Source organism: Dasypus novemcinctus, chromosome 22 (assembly GCF_030445035.2).
Source record: "Dasypus novemcinctus isolate mDasNov1 chromosome 22, mDasNov1.1.hap2, whole genome shotgun sequence".
Lineage (NCBI taxonomy): Eukaryota > Metazoa > Chordata > Mammalia > Cingulata > Dasypodidae > Dasypus > Dasypus novemcinctus.
The window spans coordinates 44513498-44534350 of record NC_080694.1 but is presented as its reverse complement, the minus strand read 5'-3'; the positions used below and the strand labels follow the sequence as shown (position 1 = coordinate 44534350).

The 20853-nt window shown below is 39.3% G+C and overlaps 1 protein-coding gene across 6 annotated transcripts in view; it reads right to left on the bottom strand.

Moving 5' to 3' along the window:
• Positions 1-200: 200 nt before the first annotated feature.
• The window catches only part of HIVEP1 (HIVEP zinc finger 1), a 146380-nt gene continuing 125727 nt past the window's right edge, over positions 201-20853 (bottom strand). For all 6 annotated transcript variants that reach the window (XM_058285228.2, XM_058285232.2, XM_058285229.2 and 3 more), the window contains 3 exons: positions 16951-17052; positions 3642-4147; positions 201-1904 (listed from right to left, as the gene is read on the bottom strand). In XM_058285228.2, coding sequence (XP_058141211.1) covers positions 732-1904; positions 3642-4147; positions 16951-17052 — 1781 coding nt within the window. In that variant the 3' untranslated portion in view covers positions 201-731. The remainder of the gene's footprint in view (positions 1905-3641; positions 4148-16950; positions 17053-20853) is intronic.

The following is a 20853-nucleotide window of genomic DNA, read 5'->3' as shown; positions in this document are numbered from 1 at the left end:
TACTCCTCAGAAGAAAGAAAAACAGCGCTCTCATTTGCATTGATTTCAGTTAGTTTCACATGGTAGAACCACTTCACCAAAGCTTCTGTTTCTCAAAAATAAGGGTGGGGCGAGTGTGTAAAAAATATAACCTAGTGCTATTTCCGAATGTAGGTGACTGATCACTAGATGGCATAAAGAAGGCACAAACAAAACAATGGTAAAGTCAGTAAACAACATTTTACTGAAACATTTCATAACACAGAAAATCCGTCTGAATTGTAAAGATACTGTCTTACACAAGAAGGACAGACCCATTTTCAAAGACTAATCTGAATACAATAAATATGGAGTTTACATACTAATTTGTACACAGAAACTCTGCCCCACAACCATAAAAATTCATATTTAACAGTGCAACATATAATTTAATCATGTGATTTATTTGACAAGGTTTTTCTTACTCAACACAAATAACTACCTGGTTTTCATATACATATATAATATATATTTTATGTATATAGGTATTCAACAATTTGTACAGTTTCTAAACATAAAACTCCTAAAAGGCACAATTGTCTATACAACATGTACAAAAATGGCTGGAGCTGACACAAAACAATTATTGGTCAAAAGTTCATGATTGCACAAAGATTAGTAATGAGTTTATGTCAGAAAAATGTGCTTAAGGAAAGGAGGGTTTTCAAAAAAACCTTTAAGTGTTATAAAAATAAAATAAAATACAAAAGCCACTAGGTTGCAATTACAAGCCTGTCCTCATCGTCATCGCTGCTCGCGTCGCTGAACTGCATGGCGACGTGCCTCCGGGGTGACCCAGCAGGCCGGTGCGCCTGTCCATCGGGAGAGCGCGCCTGGCGGGCCGGAGGCTCCACGTGGACGTCGGGCTGGGCCGCCTGCAGAGGCTCGCTCGGGGACACTCGTGTGCCCTGGACGGAGGCGAGTTCCCGCTTTGGCGTCACGTGATTAACTGAGGTGGCCTTGTCCATGGCCGTTTCCTTTGGGCCATTCAGCCTCACCTGGTCCCTTGCCGGGACAGACGGATCTAGAAGATTTTTTGCGTTTTCCCGCTGGACCTGAGGTGACCCCTGAGGAGATTCAGTCCTGCTGACCTGATTGGCACTGGCTCCCGACGTGGGCTTGGGGTGCGTCTCCCGCGCTCTGCTTTGGGAGGCTGGTATTTCAGGAGCTCCCTGGGCGTCGACAGGCGCTTGGCCGACGGAGGGAAGTAAAGCAGGCAAGGCGATGTTCACGATCTGGAGGCTGGGAATGTGTGCCTGCGGGCTGGGGTGGCTTTGTGAGGAAGGGTTTGCAGCTAGGACCTGCAGGCCGACAGCATTCAGAGCGAGCCCTGGCGGGCGTCCCTGCGGGGTCATGCTCGCGTTGGCTAGGCCTAAAATACTGACCGTGTCCACACTTAAGGACGGAAGTGGCTGCAGGCCTGGGGTACCGAGGTTCTGAAGGCCAGGCACGCGGACTTGGCCAATGGGAATACATGGCACAACACTGCTTACTTCAGCCACTCCCGTGGGATCTGCAGTGCTGGAAACGTCTGTGATGGTGTCCCCAGCAGTGCCCATGGTTCCGTGAATCACACTGACGGCGGGGATCGTAAGTTGCATAGGCCCAGCTTGAATGGGTACCAGCGTAGAGTACGTGAGGCTGGCGGGGACCACCTGGATGCCCCCAACTGGAACCATATTATACGGTGTCCTTGACTGCTGCTGGGAATGCAAGGGGAGGTGGCTAAACAGATGAGTGTGGGGCGAAGGCAAGCCTGCAGTCTGTAGCGTCATTTGCTGCTTTTGTTCCTGAGGGTCAGCGTGAGGCGAGGTCCCAGGAGGAGCCCCCACGGCTGCCTGGGGGCCAGGCTCGGCTGCAGGAGGCAGCCTCACAGATGACGCATTCTGAAAGACAAGAGTGAGCAATCCTTTGTAGTAGAGCCTCGGAGAAAATGAAGCAAAGCATCATAACGGAGTTGCTAAAATGCTGGTGCAAAACCTATTCTCCCTGATAAGGTAAAATACGTCCATTTGTATTTTATAAAAATTATAAGCTTGCTATGAAATTGTGTTTTGATTTTTAAAAATAAACTTACCACTAAAACAACCTATTACATCTTTAATCCCTTTATTTTCTAGTCTAAATAACAGCAACACATTTTGTATAGCATTTTGCATTTTTCAAACAAGTTCCTAGACATCATCTCATTTTATACCGAGAACAATCCTGTGTAGAGGCCACAATACTCTTATGTTGTCATTGTAGCTGCTGTCGTTGCCGGTACCACTGGCTGCAGACCATTTAGAGATTAGGAGTCGCTGACCTATAATGTGCGTCCATCTATCCATCCTTTTTACATTCAGTGACTTTCTAAAACATTACTAAAAACCACATGGTTCTAGGTATTAGTAGGTGCAGGAGAGACTTGGGAAGAGAGTTGTTTAAAGCATGGATGAACCAAAATTAATATAATGAAATACAATTGCAAAGGATAAATCTTGCCCATCATCCCTTCTACCTCAAGATTATCTTAATATTAACTTATTTTTAATAATAGGAGAGCTATATTAAGCTAAGTAGTCTGCAGAAATCCAAGCTCTTATAGTCCTTACTTTTCTTCCTCTTACTTTCATTTTTTAGAAAGAAATTCTACTATAATATACATAATAGAATCCTGCCATAACCCACTGGATGGACTGGGGAAATTGGGGAAGAGTGTGAACTACAATGTAAACTATGGTCCACGCGGTGTGGCAGTGCTCCAGGTGTAGTCACCAAATGCAATGAACGTGCCTTACTGATGAAAGGGGATGTGGATGTGGGAAGAGAGGGAGGGGGGGTGAGGGGGTATATGGGAACCTCTGATGTTTTTTAATATAACGTTTTGTGTAATCTGTTTATCTTTTTTTTAAAAAGACAAAAAAATTTTTGAAGAAAAAAATACACATACTAGAGATATGGGAGCTAGCAATGAAAGAAGAACGGATTCTGAACAGACCAACCAGTCCTCCCGAGACAGTCAGGAGTGAGATGAGAAGCATTCAGAGCACCTCGCAGGCCTTCCAAGCCTGGGTCTGGCCCTGGGCTAGATGGGCAGGAGTGTTACCCAAGCTGCTGCAGCAGCAACTTAATCACTCAAGCACACTGAACTTCTCACATTTTTTAGGTCACGCCAGCTTTGCCATAGAATACGGTAGCTTCCTTGCCAATGAGGGCGAGGTGTGAAAGGTTTGGATAATTTACTGTGGATCATCACTTCGATACCAGTGGAAAAACTACTCAGGGTAGGCCATGGGACAAATATGTCCTGGGGTTCATGTTCTCATTGGAAGCAAACATATTTTTAATTTCAAAATTTTAACAAATAATAATAGGTATTATTTTTCAAGAACCATTTGGTTCCTTCAGATTTACAGTACAATACGTGAACTTTGATTAAAATACCTAACAGGGCTCCAGAGGATGTGAATGCCCTTTGTCCCTAATATAATATAAAATCTTTACATAATGGTGTACAAACTGATTTGGCCATAATTAATTTGCCAAGTACATTCGTTATTCTCTTAAGCCATTAAGTCTCTCACATTTAATATGCTAAAAAAAAAAGAAAGAAAAAGAAGACAACAAAAAAAGTCATTTACCTGTGCGATAGCTTTTGCTGCCACAGAATTCCTCAGAATTTCATCCGATTCAGGGTAGTCGATGGACATCTGAGACCACGGGGACCTGGGTGCAGCCCTGGGCAGCCTGGAAAGGTCCACATGCGTGACGGCCTCGTCTTCCTCTTCCGGGGCCTGCTGCCTGGCCTTCTCTGGGGACCCCATCTCGCCACCGCAGCGCGACTGTGCTGCGCTCAGCACCGTCATCTTGGTGAGCAGCACCCTGGGCAGGATGTCCCTGGGGTCCGTGTGCACCCCAGAGAAGCCGCCGCTGGTCCTGAGCTCCTCATCGGCACCTGCGGCGTCCAGAAGGCCACTTCTGGATGGAAGGTGCTGTGGGCTGGCCGTCACCGAGGGGGCAGCTGACAGCACCGATTCGGCCTGGCTGTCCTCGTCGTCATCTTCGTTTTCGTTCTCGTCCTCGTCTGGGCCATCAGATTCATCAATGTCGTAGCCAGGGCGCTCGTAACTGAACCTTTGTTTTTCGTCTAATAAAAAGAGCCAAGAGGGTATGTTACAGTGTGCTTTGCAAGTGGGGAAAAAAAATGCAATCCTTTATTTTCTGTAAGTTTGGTAGCACCATCAAAAATAAAAAAGACAAGGGCCCCACCAACAAAAAGGCTGTGATCGAGTTGAGGAGAACGACCTGGATAAGAAAATGCAGCAAGTCCAGTGGGAAGTCAGAGAAGTGGAGCACAGATGGAGGCAGGCACAGGCAGGGTTGCTTGTTAAGAATGGGGAACAGGAAAGGAGCCTCAAGAGAGGAGAGGCAGGCAGGGGGCATTCTGTAAAGACAATCAGAAACTAAGGTCTCAAATACTACACTTGAAAAATCTCCAAAATAAGAGCTATAGGAAAAAAAAACCCAATAAACCAAGAGCTCAATATAGTTCTTTACCTGAGCTCTTTTTCTCTTTTTCGGTATCTTTTCTATTTATTGAATAAAAACAAAAAAACTGATGACATTTGGTATTTGTATGCAAAGTAATTTCCCTTAATATTGGAACAGAACTTTAGACATATTTCAGTTGTCCTCTGAGTACTAATATTCACCCAACATTTACACCACCACCGCCTCTTTTCTCTTTTTTACTAAGAGAAGTACTAACTTTTTCCATCAGTGTTTCCTATGATAAGATTCAGCCCACATCACATATTAGCTAAAAGTCAAGGTCATGAAAGACAAGAAAGGTGAAGGAACACACTGGGGGAACTAAAGAGACACGAGGAACTGTGCTAAGAGATTCTAGAACCGGGTCCTGGGACAGAGAAATGGTGGTGGGGAAAAAAAAAAGTGAAATCTAATGACATTCTCTACTAGAGTTAATACTGAACCAAGGCTAATCTTAGTGTTGATGAATGTTTATGGTTATCTAAGATGTTAGCTCATGGGGAAACTGGGTGAAGTGTACACAGGAACTCTCTATACTACTTTTACAACTTTTCCATAAGACTAAAACTATCTTTTTAAAAAAAAAAAGTATTAAGCCAAAACTCCCATTCTTTGCCAATACTACAGGGTCTTTGTTTATTTTCTTGATACCAATATTTGGTGTTATTCAGAAAAGCATGTACCATATCCACCTCACTATCTTTCTACTCCAAATCAAGATTTTTCCTTCTGATAAAGTAATTTTTTCCCCCCGTCTATTGTTTAATAGGAAATAATTCTTGAAATCAATCCCAACACTTCTCTGGGATAATTCAAAAGCAAAACAAACTTCTCCCAAATCTACCTAAACTATATACATGTTTTAAATGTTTACCACCTAATACTATTCCTGTCTGGTATCTCTTTTTAACTTCTGCCCACCATTTCTTATCCAGTTAAATAGATGATGAATAAATGGCTCTCCCTGGCTCTAGCCATGTATACTCTAAGAGGACCTGGCTCAACAGCACACAAACCAATACTATTTGATCACAATTAAACAAGGACTCATTTAAGGATTTGGCTATTTCTCAATGAGTGATTAAAACAGTTTAAAAACACAATTAATTATTTTAAAGTGTTGGGTCCACAGGCCACCAGCACCAGAGCTGTGATTCAAACCCTGATCCATCTGTCTCCTGAGTAGGTGCTAAATATTCCACATTCAAGTGCCATGTTGTAAAAATCTGTAGAACTGCCTGAATAAAAGGCCAACAATGCATTATAATCATTATAAATGTGCATGAGTTCAGTGTTTATAGGTAGAGACATGAAAAGTTTCATTAGATTATGACAGTGGAACAAATAAAATGCCGTCCCCAAGAAGGATGTAAACTAATCATTGAACGTTTCTAATTTCACAAGAAGTATGCTGTATTTTATAACAACTATGGAAGTTTAAAAATAATTACAATTTGTAAATTAACATATATATTCAGGAAATAGCCTGAATTTACTTTCATTGTATGCTATTTAAAAAGAACATTTTTTTTTAAAAGGAGGTATGGAGGGGGTCATGTAAAACTATTTGGCTCCACTTTAATCTGATTTTGCATGACAGATTTCAGATCAGGATTGGAAATGGGAAGACATGCAGGGTAGCTTCCCTCGACCTTTTTTCTTCCCTCTTCCTTCCTGGAAAAAGCCACGTGCCTACAGCTTAAAGAGCACTCAGCTGGGGCTTGGCTTCCTTTCCACAGTTTTATTTTACAAGATAGTGAGAGAATAATGTTTATCTCTCTGAATGGACTGTGTCTGGATATTCTTGAAAGAAAAGACCACTGTCAAAATTTGGAAACCTGCACATGAATTTCAGTTCATTTACACATTTGGTTAAACATGATTGATATTCTGGAGTACCAGAAAAATGATAAAAATGGATAGCTTAAATGAACAGAAGACAATGTCATCCTTTTAAGTAACTACAGCAGCAAAACCAAGCCCAGACAACTCTGCTCTGTTTGGATTCATGCTAATAAAAGCCTTTTATATTAATTTTCCTGACCCCCTGAACCCCGATCCCTATCCCCCAAAGACGACTATTACACTGAATCAGAAGTTCTGCTGATGACGATCCAGACGGCAAAGTGACTTGTCTGCTACCATATAGCCAGCAAATACAGGAGAAAGGACTTTGTTAACTATTCCAAAAATGTATTCACATGACTTTGTGACATGCTCATTTTGCTACTTCATATTACTTAATACACAGAAACCACTATACTCTACAGAGTATCTACTAGATCAGGGCTTGGCAAACTACACCTGAAAGCCAAATCTACATCACTGCCTGTTCTTGCAAATAAAGTTTTATTGGAACATAGCCACGCTCATTTGTTTACATACCATGTACAGCTGCTTTTGTGCTACAATGGCAGAGCTGTGTAGTTGTGACAGAGAATGTCTGGCCCACAAAGCCTAAACTATTTACTATCAGGCCCTTCACAGAAAGCGTTTGCCGACAATGGCACCACAGCATTATATTTAAACCTGACCACCACCCCTGTGACAGAGCTGATATCAAACCCATCTTATACAGGCAAGATGAGAAACTTACACATGGCTAGAAAGTATCAGAGCCAGAATTTAAAGCAGGGTTTTTAGGCATTTAGGAGTCCCATCATCATTCCAATAAAATATTGGCTTTTACAAAAGCACAAAATTAATTCAAGTTAGTTTCTATGAATTTCAATTCATGAGCACAAAAGCGGAATGTGATAAACAGCAATAAATTTTTTTTCAAAAGTGTTTTGATAAGTTTATGCTGAACAACTTCCTTAAAGATTTATCTGAAAAATCATCTTGTGATGAGCAGTTGGGTGGAGGGCACCCTGCCCTACCATCCCTGCCAGACAGCGACACCTGCTGGCGGAGTCGACTGACGAAAGCAGCCCCCAGCTCCGTGGTGACTGCAGCACCCCACCCCCCACGTTCAGTATTTCCTTTCTTTTGGCATTGTGGTTTGTTTTTCTCATACACTTAGAAGTATTACTTTGAAATCCAAACAAGAGCAATCTGGAGAATTTTTATTTTTAATCATGCAACTATTGCAACAATGGATTTTTTTTTTTTTAAGATGAAAACACCATTAATAACATAGCAGGCCAGAGTTTAATGTCTGCTGATTTTAGAAAGTGATTCAAAAAACTCCTATCTGTGTAGTTCATTAATGAGATGAACACGGCTTTATTGTAAACAAATCCTAAGAAGTATTATGGCTTCATTTTGTGCCATGGAAATGTTTCTTTAAAAAGATTGTTTTCTACGAAAATCCTGATGATATGAAAATGTTCTAGAGGTTTATTTAGAAACTTCTAGACTTCCTTAATATACTTATATAATTCACTTAAACTATTTTTAAGGTTAAATGTGATAATAGCCTTTAAATGCTGTTATTAAAATATCATCCTCTTACAGATATTATGGTAAATACTTGAACTCCAACGAGAATAATGTCACTAGTTGCCCTCTGCCATATTAAACTGTTCTCCCAATTTGGCAGCTGAGGGAACATATTAACATTCCTTGCACTGAAAGCCAGCATTCTGCTGATAAAAAAAAACTTTGGATCAAGGCATGTAAAGCAAATAGCTGGCGGCATGAGTTTTTGACACAAAAGGAGAGAACAAAAAAGTAGTCACTAATACCCTAAGAACACTGGGACAAAATTCCTGAGACTATATAATTCTCCTTGACAAGACTATAAGGAAGGGTGCAGGGGGCTTGGAGGAGGTCACTTTTTATGAGCATATACTATAATAAGTACAGCTTGAGTTGCTAGTTTTAAATTAACTAGAAACTTCTTTCTTTTAAATGCCAAATGTCCACATTTTAATTGCTAGCTTAATAAAGTTTATAATTCCCTCTGCTTAGTTCAGAATGAACTTTTCCCATCGCTACATCCACTCCATTTGCAAATTAGAATAAGAATTCACCTGTTAAAGAATAAAATGGGCAGCTCTCCAGCCCACTGCTGCTAAGGGCAGTAAAGAATGAAGAAGATCATATGGCTTTGGTCCTTCATCATACCACTTTGGTGTCAACCTATAATAAACACTTTTTAACTATCAACCAGAGAACACACTCATTAAACTGGTGATCCACACTCTGGGTTTTGTGTGGTTTGCCTGGTGGAGACGGGTTTAGGATCTTTAGAAAGAGAAAAGATTGAAGAGGGTGTCAGGAAAGACAACACTGAAGTTGAGAAGGGATAAATCTGGAGTAAACCTCTGGTAAGAAACAAAGCAAGGCAGATGGGAAGGAATAACCAGCTACAAACATAGCAGCAAAAGACTTGGGTCAACTCCCAGAAAGCCACCAGCTGACCAGAATACCACCAAATGGTAAAGAAGTTTAAAAAATTAATATTATACTGGGGTGTTTTTGTTTAACACCGTCTGGTATTTAGTAAGTGGTTAGAAACTAGAATGAATGCTTGAAAGCAGAAAGATGACAACTTTGGTGATGATTATGTCTGTGCCACAGAAAAGAACAATTAAATGATCAAGGCTCCAAATTTGTCTGCTAAACACCCCAATGTTATTCTTAGGCTTCTGGGTACCAGTCTGTTTAGTATGGGAGGAAATTCTAACTTCCACATGGGTTTAGAATCAGGTCTTCCAAATGACACCCACTTTTAAGATTTACCCCATTTCCCACATCTCAGATAAATCAAGATTCAACTTAATGTGGTGATCTGACATATTCTGTTATCACTGATTTTTCAGCTATGTCTGCCTTTCATAGAAATGTTCCAAACCTTAAGGCACTCTATGGAGACATCAGCAGTCACTGACATAATGACTATGCTGTTGATGAGAAAAACCCAGTATGGCTCTCAAAACTCCTTAGGAACTTTGTTCCATAACCAGGGAGGACACAATGTCACACATTTTCATTTGACCAAGACTTGATGTTTTACAGTAAAAGATACCTGGCTCCTGAATTTGGCTACATTTTCCTTTAACCACTTTATCACATAGTAGGCTTCGTAATCTAATAGCATAATTAAAAGACATTCCAACTGTGTTTAGGAAAACAAAGGTGGCTACAGGATATTCAGCTGGTGCTTTTACTGAGTTAAGATTTCAGTTTACATATAGCTAGACAAGATTTCCCTCAATCACGATAGCTGTGGAGGAATGAGGACAGGTGTCAGAAAAGCTACCATAATCACTACCTTTTGGCATAAAGGTAAGCAATCTGTGGAAACTGCCATGGTACCTTATGCAATGAACTGAATTGCAGTGTGGCTTCTAGCAGGACATGGTGCAGCTGACATGTTAGATTTGCTTTAGATTAAGAATATGAGATGTTGGTGGGACTGCAGAACAGTATACCACTGTGGAGGACTGTTTGACAGTTCCTAAAGAAGTTGAATATAGATTTGCCACGTGACCCTGCAATACCACCACTGTGTATATACCCAGAAGAACTGAGAGCAGTGACACAGACAGACATCTGCACACTGATGTTCATAGCAGCGTTATTCACAGTTGCCAAAAGGTGGAAACAACCCAGGTGTCCATCAACTGATGAATGGATAAACAAACTGTGATGTATTCACACAACGGAATACTATGCAGCTGTAAGAAGTCAAGTCATATGACTACATGGATGAACCTGGAGAACATTATATTGAGTGAAGCAAGCCAGACACAAAAGGACAAATTCTATATGATTGCATTACTGTGAACCGAATATATTGTGTAGTATATTGTATGATTTAAAAAAATAAAGTATACGTATCCAGTATTTGAGAAATGTGTTTTTATTCAACTGTTAAAAAAAAAGAATATGAGACATGATCTCAAAGCCCCATGACACCACAAAAGCTTTTGATAAAGCGGTTTACCATTAAAGATAGACAACGGCAAGTTCCTGTGTGTTCAAAGACTTTCTATGTTACACCATATGATTTTATCGCTTAATTTCACTTATTGGGCCTACAAAACAGAGAATATACTGGTCAGGCAGGAATGTCAAGAATGGGCCGAGAATCCAGCAGTAGCTGAAGCTTCAGAGGGACCTGCTCCCGGAGCCTGACCCCTGTGTGGGGCTCCCTGTGGGAGGAAGTGGGCAGCAGAGCCTGGCACATAGAATCACCCAAAAATGACCAGCCTCAGGGCCCCCAAGTTCTGTTCTGCCCATAGCTAATGCATGTCAAAGAGTAAAACAGTAACACCTGAAGATACTCATTCATAATTTTTTAAAAGTCACCCAACGTCACCTTCTCCCCATATAGAAGATGATTTTCTTTTTTCCTTGAAAAATAAAAGTTGATGATAAAACGAAGAACTTTATAACATCTGTTGCTACTCCTGATGGCATCCTTAGAGAGCTGTTAAGGGCAGAGTTTTAAAATACATACAGAAACACTGAGGTAGGAACAAATCAGGTCTTCCTCTTTTGAAACAGTCTATTCTACAAGGAAGGTTCCAGAGCAGAGATGCCAGGCCACAGCAGAAATTAACTCCAGGGGAAATAATGCTGCCTAGTTTTAATAAACAGCGAGCAAGATTTCCAAACGAGCCATTGTACATTTATACATATACATACAAAACTGTGTGTTAAAGAGGAAAAAAAATCACACCAGACTTTTTACCCAAACCGTTAAACTCTATCTGGTGGAGAATGAGGGATGTTTGAAATATATACTGAGGTACTTTGTTTATAAAACACACTCATTCGTCAAGATAAAAGGACTATGCTCCACGGTACCATTTAATATTGTTGCTGCTGAGTGGGACTATTCACTTAATGAAATTCTGCTCTTTTGAGTCATTACTGCTTAAATTTTCATTACAAAATAAAACAGTGGCAGCAAGAAAAACCTCAACAGTGAAAATTCCAGGGTCACAGCAAAAAAGCCCTGTTATCTTTTGACTTCTTGGTTCAAGAACATTTGAGAAAATAATGAGGGATAAAGTCAGATATATGTACTCCTAAAGAGGTAATGGGTTTTAAGTGGTTTTGAAACAACAACAAAAATCAGACTTTATTAATCAAAGAAATACTACACATGCCACTGAATGATGAGAAGATTAACAGTACTACTAAGATTATGTCTAAGAAATAATGATTGGGGGAAGCGGCTGTGGCTCAAGCCCTTGAGCTCCCATTTATCTAATGGAGGACTCAGGTTTGATCCCTGGGACCTCCTGGAGAAAAAAAAAAAAGTCATCTCAGACCCGTGCAGCAGAGAAAGGCGCAGGCCCCAGGACGAAGGGACACACCAAAAAGACACGCAACCAGATTTTTTAAAAAAGGGAAGAAGAAATCATGATTGTCAAGTGTCAAAGCATGAATAAACTGGGGAAAACTGCCATAGCAGAGCCTGATGATAACTCAGTATAAGTAGTTTCAACCTAGAATGGCTTGCCTCCCATGCCGAAGCTCCTTGGCACAGTATTATCTACCTTCCCTCCCTCCCTCCCTCCCAGGTTTGTCCCCTGTCCAACACTCTCATCCTTTGTCCCATTTTCACATGCAGCATCCTATTCCTCTCTCCACACTACCTCTGGGCCTCTCCCCAAATAACTCCCACTGCCTAGAATGCTTCCCCCCTTACACCACCACCGTGCCAATACTTTTTCAGATAAAGTAATGTATGGGTTCTTTATTTGAAATAAATCCCTTGCCATTCCTCCAGAATAGCCTTAACAGTCCTATCGCAAAAGACCTGGGTATCGCTATTATTCACTGGCCCTTCCAAGGTCTTTGGCCCTGGGTGATGACCCTGGCAGGTCTGTGTTCACCCAACATCACAGCCAGGGACTGGGTGCTCCTGGGGGCAGTCACTGAGGTACACATTGAACAGGTATTGGAGTGCTATGCAAATAAAGGAATCCTTCTAAAGGGAGAATAAACATACCTTTTCTGAAACTAATGAAAAATAGAACAGATCTTTACCAGTCTGGAGTGATCATTACCAAAGATAAGGAAAAGGAAGAGTCAGATAAATTATCTTCTAGTCTCCTGATCCCATGAGCAATAATAAATAACAAATTAACAAACAAATCCCATCATCATTTTAATAATACCTATATCGACTTGGACCATGGACCTTAAACACTGTCCATTGGTAAAGACATTAACTATTGTACTACAGCTACTCTTTGATTTTAGTGAAGGAATTCAATGGAAAACTAAAACATAAAATTCTAAAAATAATAACGAATTATTTCCTAAAAGATTACAGAGCATTTTTTCCCACTCATTTGTTCAATCAATAAATATTTACTCCCTTTTACCTGCTAGGTACCATTCAAAAGAGCTGGAGAGAGAGCAGTGAACAAAACAAGATCCCTGTCATATGTAATTTATTTTCTAATTAGAAGAAACAGATGATAAACACACATGCACGCACACACAAACTTTCCCTATATGTGAGGGGCATAAGTAATGTTGGCAGTGCGAGAGCGGGGTGGTTCTTGATACACGGAGGTCAGGAAGGCCTTGCTGGTAAGTCAGCACGAGGGCAGAGAGCTGAAGACACTGCTGGGGTAAGTCTCAGTTACCGCCGTGATAGAAGAGCATTCCTAAAGAGCACACAAATGCAGAGGCCCGACAGCCGGAGTCTGCTGGGGTTTCAGGAAACTGCCAGGAGATGAGTGCAGCTGGAGCTGAGCGCACCAGGGAGAAAGGTGTGGGGACGAGTTTCAGAGAGGGTGGTGAGGATGGGCGAGTGGGCTGCTTAACTCACAGGGCGCGCTGGAGCCCTGCTCAGAATGGGACAGAAACCATGGCAGGGTTTGCAGCAAAGGAGTGACTTTACTTTTAAAAGACCCCTTTGGCTACTGTGTTGACAGGAGGCTACTACCATCAAGATAGTGAGAGAAGATGGTTGCTCTGCCAGGGCAGATGGCAGAGGTAGTTTAAGGTGGGTGGATTCCAGATACGTTCTGAAGGAAGGGCCGAAAGCTTTTACTCTTGGGCTGGAGGCAAAGAGAGAGAGGGATCAAGAATGCCTTTAAGAGTTTTGGTCAAACGACTGCAAGAATGGAGGAGCTTACGCGAGGTAAGGGGTAAATCGGGAGTTTGGGCATGTCAAACTTGAGGTACTTAATAGACATCTAAGTGGACATGGACAGGAGACAGCTAGATATGCAAGTCTGAATGAAACTGGGAGTCATCAGCCCATTGATGATAGACCATAACAGAAGACTGGATGAGGTCACCTAGGGGAGAAGCTCAGAAAAGAAGAGAGGTCTGAGAATATAGCCTGGGGCACCGCACCATTTAGAGGCTTAGGAGATGAAGAATGAGCAAAGGAGGCTGAGAAGAATAGTCTAGCCTAGTGTTAGACTAGAAATGGTACACCCTTCGGAGGCACTACATCATATTTACAGTCTTCTGGGTTTTACCCCTTACAGAAATGGAAACTTGAACTGCCAAGCAAAACCCCATTTCTAATTACTATCGATTTAATGGAGTAAACTTCTTATTGAAGAATAGTGAAATCCAACCTCACTACAGTAATTTCACTAATCAAGAAAACACAAATTAAGACAACATACCACCATCCATCAAATTGGGCCCCAAATTTAAAATTTGACAATATTAGGTATAGCTAAGAATGGGCGTAATTGGTTAAGTCTTCTCTGGAGACCAATTATTAAATTATAATTTAAAATTAATTTTCTAGGATATACAGACAAAATGGTACCATACATGTAAATTTAAAATATAAACACAAACAAAACCACATATTGTTCAACACTACATACATACATATATGTTAAATGAATTGAAAGAACAATCTCTAAAGCCCATTTAGTGTTTGTGTTTGGTAGGGGGGGAGAAGAGTGATTTGGAAATGGCAGGTAAGGAAAGCTGGCCATATGTGTAATGCTTATTATTTTAAAACATGTACTGAATTTATGAGATGGACTTAAAGTAAATATGAAAAAATGTTTACAATCAACTCTGGTGATGAATATATATGCACATATAATAAAATTTTTTATATTCTTTTTATATTTAAAAAATCTAAAAATCTCAAAATATTTTAAAAAATAAAAAAAGGAAAGCAAGCATTTGTTTAAAACAATATTTACTACATTTATACCTTCATTCTAAACCTATAATAAAGCAAAAGGAGAGGTATATATTTTATTAGTATATAAATATTAGGTCTCTTATATGGTATACTACTTGGCAAAATCCATTTATATTCTATTCGTAAATCATGAAGAAATTTAAGCACACTATTCACAGAAATACGGTAACTTAAAATTTAGCTCTATGAAAAACTGGTAAAATTGACCTAGTTTTTTCACAAGTCTTTAATCCAAATAGAGAATTAGGCTATCAAGTGTGAGTAACATTCTAAGACCTGCTTCACATGCTTTTGAAATGAGATGAGAAATAGAGAAGTGAAAAGATAGATATGCAAGTTGGTCAGTCAGCCAATCTAAGCAATGTATGATAATTAATAGAACAACACTTAATATTCCTATGCAAATTTAGGATGTATGTACTACCTTCCCTTAATAACTTAGAGGTCTCAGCAGACATTTTAGTTTTTGTAAGACTCATCCTCTTGAAGAAGTAAAATATTATAATAATAATGCCTTTTATAGTTACATGTTAGATAATAACGTTTCATACTGTAACCTTTACACTTTGTGTCTTTTCTAGGTGGTAGGTTACAAATATAACTGCTGAAACTGTTACACATTTTCCCTAGCTTCTTACTTCTGAACTGTTCAATACACTAATAAAGTAAAATAAATAATAAGGAAGGACTTTTTCACTTAAAGAGTTAAATTAATGTATTGTGTGACTGCAAAGAACAGAAAATAAATGGAATGAACTGTTTATATAAGAAGTGAACTATAGTTAAATTAATTTTATTAAAGTTTAAGTGCCTTTAAACAAAGACATTAACACCAACAAAGAATTCAATTCCTAGCCGTTCAAAATCCAATTTTTAATAAATAAGTTCCTAGGACAAAAAAGTCACACATATATTAAAGTGACCTGTACTTTTTTTTTTACGGCAGTAGTGGGGATAGAACTGGGAACTTGTACACAGGAGCTACACCCACACCTGTGACATGTACTTTTAAGTCCTGACAGTGCCCTCCCCAATATTTATCAAGGCATTAAAGTATCTGTAAAATACGAAAAAATAAAACAAAACTCCTTTCCTAAATTGGTTATATGATTAATTTTGCATTCTATTAACACATGTATTCCTGAAAAAGGGTTAAAAGCAGTTCTTCCTTTAGGCTTAAAATACTTATTCATATAAATTATACCACTATAGGCATAAGTCATTTCTTTTGCAATTTTAGAAATAAATTCAGGCTGATTCATTTAGTGTGTTTCTGGTTGTCAGGTAGGATTAAATGCATTTGATTTTTTTTTGCCTATATTTTAAATGATGTGCTCCTCATGTTCTCTTTGGAAATATTTTTTTACACCAAACTAACATGAAACAGAGCAAATAAATGTTAAATTTAAGGCTCATATCAGCAGTAAGATGTTATTTAAAAAAAATTTCTCTTTTGTTGATAAATCCTAAAAAGAGTTTAGATATTTCCATTCTCGGTAAGTGAAAGCATATGAACAGGGTTATTTTCCCTCAGAACTGGTTGGAGATAAATACATTTTTATCTGTTGAGTTAACACTGTTAAAAAAAACAACAGGTTAACTTTTTCAAAATAATAAATGTTTTGGGAATCAAACGAAAGCTGCATTCCACAAATACTGCCAGAGCTGTGCTGGAGAATCCCAGCGGGGTGGTAGGCATGCACTTCAAATAAGCACAAAACAAGGTAGAAAGGATTAAATACTTTCAGAAAGGAAAATTAAACTACTATCAGAATTCAGAGAAGGGGAAAGTTGCCTCCCAGGTGACATGGGAAGGGAAAATCAGAGAAGACTTCACCAAGGCCAGGAAGTGGGGGCCATGCCCACGTGAGGAGTGAGGGGACACGTGCCAAGGGACGCTCAAGTGTGGAGCCCGAGCAGTGCCAGGTAAGAAAGAAAGTCAAGCACTAAGGTTGGCAAAAGAGTGAAATGAGAAGTCAGGGTGAAGAAGCAGGCAGGCACCGGCTTACAAGGGGCTTTTAAGGTCAAAAGGTTCATATTTTATCTGGTAGGCAAATGGGAATGGATGAAAGCTTTTGAGCAGGAGAGTACTATGATCAGAAACATGCTTCAGGGAGCTTAATTTAGCATCAATAGGGATATGGTTTAGAGATGAGAAAACTGATTAGGAGTTTATTGCATGGTATAAACAGAAGGTAATCAGAAGAGGAAGCAGTATCAGTGGGAACAGAAAGTATGGATGCAAAACAACAGCACATTGTGTAAACAGCATTAATGACAAATATGGAAAAAAGCCTTACCTGATTCTTCTGTATCTTGTTCATCTATTAAACCTACTGAGACGCCTAAATCCACACATTTCTTGCTATGTGCCTTGGACTTCATGTGTTTTGTCAGATTTCCTTAAGGGAAAAGAATGTTTACTAAGCTTACATAGTATATTTTGCTATTGCATTTGTCAACTCTGGCAAATTCCATTCCTATTTCAAGCAGAAATACAGATTGTGGTTATACAATTCCAATGACTAAAACTCTGGAAAAAATATTGGTATACATATATTTTAACAACCTCATTATTTATTAATAATGTCTTTTTAAAATTTGCCTCCTCTACTTTGATAATATTTTTGCCTTATGGTTTCTATTCTATGTTCCTTTTTTATTTCTTAGAACATTTTATATATACTCATTTTAAAGTCCCTTTCAGACTGCACTATAATCTGTAGCCCCCAGAGTGTGAATTCTCCATTTGTTGTGTCTGCTGGCTCTCATAGTAGTTTGTTACATCGTATGCTTTTTTTTCCCCTCACCATCCCCTCCCCTCCCAGTTATCTGCTCTCTGTGTGTTCTTCTGTGTGCATTATCAGGCAGCACTGGGAAACTGCATCTCTATGTTGTGTCATCTCGCCGCATCAGCTCTCTGTGTGTGCGGCACCACTCCTGGGCAGGCTGCGCTTTTTTTCACGCAGGGCGGCTCTCCTTGCGCAGCACACTCCTTGTGCATGGGGCATCCCTGTGTGGCACAGCACTCCTTGCATGCGCAACAGCACTGTGCGTGGGCCAGCTTACCACACGGGTCAGGAGGCCTGGGGATAGAACCCTGGACCCTCCATATGGTAGACGGATGCTCTATCAGTTGAGCCATTTCCGCTTCCCACATCGTATGCTTTTAAATTCTTACTGTAAGCTTATCTTTAGCAATACTATTTTCCATGGGAGTCCCAAATACCCAGGATGGTAGAAATATCCCTATGGGGCAGTTCTCCAATTATTTCTCCCTGGCACCCTAAAGGCTTGTTTCATTGGTCTCAGCCTGCTGACTCTGATCCAGTTTTTTTGCCTGACATAAGTATAGGGATTTGCTTTTTAGCAGGTAACTTTTTTCCCACATGGCCCAAGGTCACTGGACAGGAGAGTCAGGCTTACTGTAGGGGTCTCGGACTCCATCCCAGGAGAAGCATTACAGCCCCAGGTCTTTGAGCATATACCTGGTTTTGGCTCCTATGTCCTTCCTTTTTTAACTTCTGCTCACCATGCCATCTTTGAGTGGCATTTCTGCTACCTGGGAATTTACCTTTCTTAATTTTGAGCTTGACTATTAAGAGCTATTTTTGGTTATTATAAACAGGATTTCTGCACGTTTAGAACAGGGGAATGACTTTCCTGCATTAGCTTTAGTTCACAATATTGAGAAAGGGGGTCTCATAAGCCTATCTCTAAAGATCTGTTTCCAAGTGTATCAGTCACTATGCGGATTCCTAGGTTAACTGGGAAGCAATGCGCAAGCCTTCCCCAGGTGATCAGGAATGTCAGGGTAGAGCTCAGATTCTTCTGATGTGCCACCAGCTCTGAATGGGTAATGCCACAAAACAACTGGCCAGGGAAAATGGAAAAACACTGAAATAAAACCTAAATACTTAGTTTGGCAGGCAAATGTTTCAGTAATTGGTCTAGATTTTTAGCTTATGGTAGCTGAAGGACCTTCCTTGTAAAACTGAGTCTTAATTCCACTAAAAATGCCTTTAGCCAGGGTACCTGGTCACACTTGAACAAGTCAATTCTTCTACTAGATAGTACATTCTTGCATGAGCCAACTTACAGCATCCCGCAGGAGTGCTGAAGGAATTCAAGTGCAAGACGGGTGGCTGGACCAGATGATAGCTAAGATCCATGAAACCCTGACTGCTGTGATTATGGAGATAACACCTAGTTTCAAATGGTTTGGCCATGTCTGAAACTTACTTTATTAGAAAAAAAAAAAAATGAAGCAAATATGGCAAAATGTCAGCAATTATTAGAAGATGATGATATTTATGAGCATTATACAAATCTCTACTCTTTGGAATGCTTCAAAGTTTACATATTAGAAGTGATAAAAATGGTTTGGCCATCTTCATGTGGCTAAAATTTCTATTCATAAAAAAAAAACTTCTCTAAGTCAAAATGTTTTCCATATGTTAACAATATTACAAACCAAATTCTAAGTTATACTAATAATTCTCTTTCAAAAAGCTTCTGTTCCCTAGATAGACAGTCATAACAGGTTATTTGCTTTTTAGGAAGTTAATTTATAACTGCAACCAGGCAATTTTAGGAATGTAAGTTTCTGAAAAGCATATTTTCTCCTAACTTGAATTATTTCTTCTTATTAACAAACATTCTAAATAATTTAAAATAAAATCATTTGCATTTAAAATATGCAAAGTATGCATATTTTAAAATACAAATATCCCCTAGTGATGCTATAAACTTTGTGTATTAATAGATAGACTTAATAAACATTTATCTTAATCTTCTGGACAGCATGTGAGCAGTTTTGTTTCTGGATTCCTACAGCTACATACAGAGTCTAGCTCTCTGTAATATAAATGGTACTAAATCCTGCAGAGATGCAAGCTCACTGAATATTTTTTGCTGACTGACCTTTACAGCAGAATAGTGAAAATAAATCAATTAAAATTATTTTTAAAGTGTACTTATAAAATAATATAAGAGGACAAATGACGACGTACAGATTCATAAGCATTACCATCAGTAGCATTAATTTCTAACATCGTTCTCCCAACAGAATTGAGATCTTTCTGTACCATATTCCTATAGCATGCCAATAACATCACTGTTTTTCTCAGTTAATAACCAGACACATTCAATGAGAATTAGCGTCAGATTGGCTAGGACAATGGAGCAAATCAAGAGCAAGGCAAAACCTATGGTCTAATCTAAAAACAGTGTTCACTGTTATTTAACTACCTTTGAGAAGTGCTACAGAATCTATATTACATATAGTCACAAAGGATAGACTTCTAACAGGAGGCTGACTATTAAAACAAGAGAACTGTGATGCCAAGAAGAGGGAAATACTAAATTTTAATATTTTCCTCACCAGTTTCATTAGCTAGGGTAGCCTCCTTCCAATAAATAAATGTATTACATAATTCTACATAAGTTATCTGACAAAACAAAAATTTAGTGTAAATTCAGGTATGCGGCCTAATTAGAGAAACATAAAATATGAAAACTGCTGACATAATTTCTCCAGGGGTGGTTATGCTCTTTCTACCACTAAGACACATTTATCCAAACTTCTACTTCATGTTATTTTGACTTATTTCACCAAGCACTAAGTTATTTTAAGCTATCTTAAGCTATTTCACTTGGTGATTCATAATATTTTTCCTTGCCAAGAAATCTCTGTAGCTTCATTTGGTTTTCCACATCTCGATTTTCCTTCCCTGCCTTGGCCTTATTTTATGACTACAATTTTTAAAATACACTGATTTCTTTTCTTCCTCCTATTGAGAATCTTTTACATTATACCTTGATCTTCTTGTATTTAGTGACATCATTCTGTATCTGGTGATCTTTTATTAGTAATAGCCTTTTAAATATACTCCTGGCCTTACATTGGAAATTAATAGACGTTTCCTATCCATAGGGTCAAAACCAATGGAAAAGCAATAAATTAGGCCAGAAGGTCAAAGCAATTTATTCTAGCAGTCTGTCTTGGGACCAGAAAAGCATCCCAGAACCCATCCTTCACCTTCAAAAGGAAAATTCTGCGTTGCAAAGAACTACAGAATCGGTCTTCCTCCCAGCCCTCGTGATTTCTTGGAACTTTTTGGAAATACTCAAGGCTATCTGAAAAAGAACATTTTGTTTTTCCATCATTCTTGTTTCAGGTATTACTGGCATTTAAGAAGAGC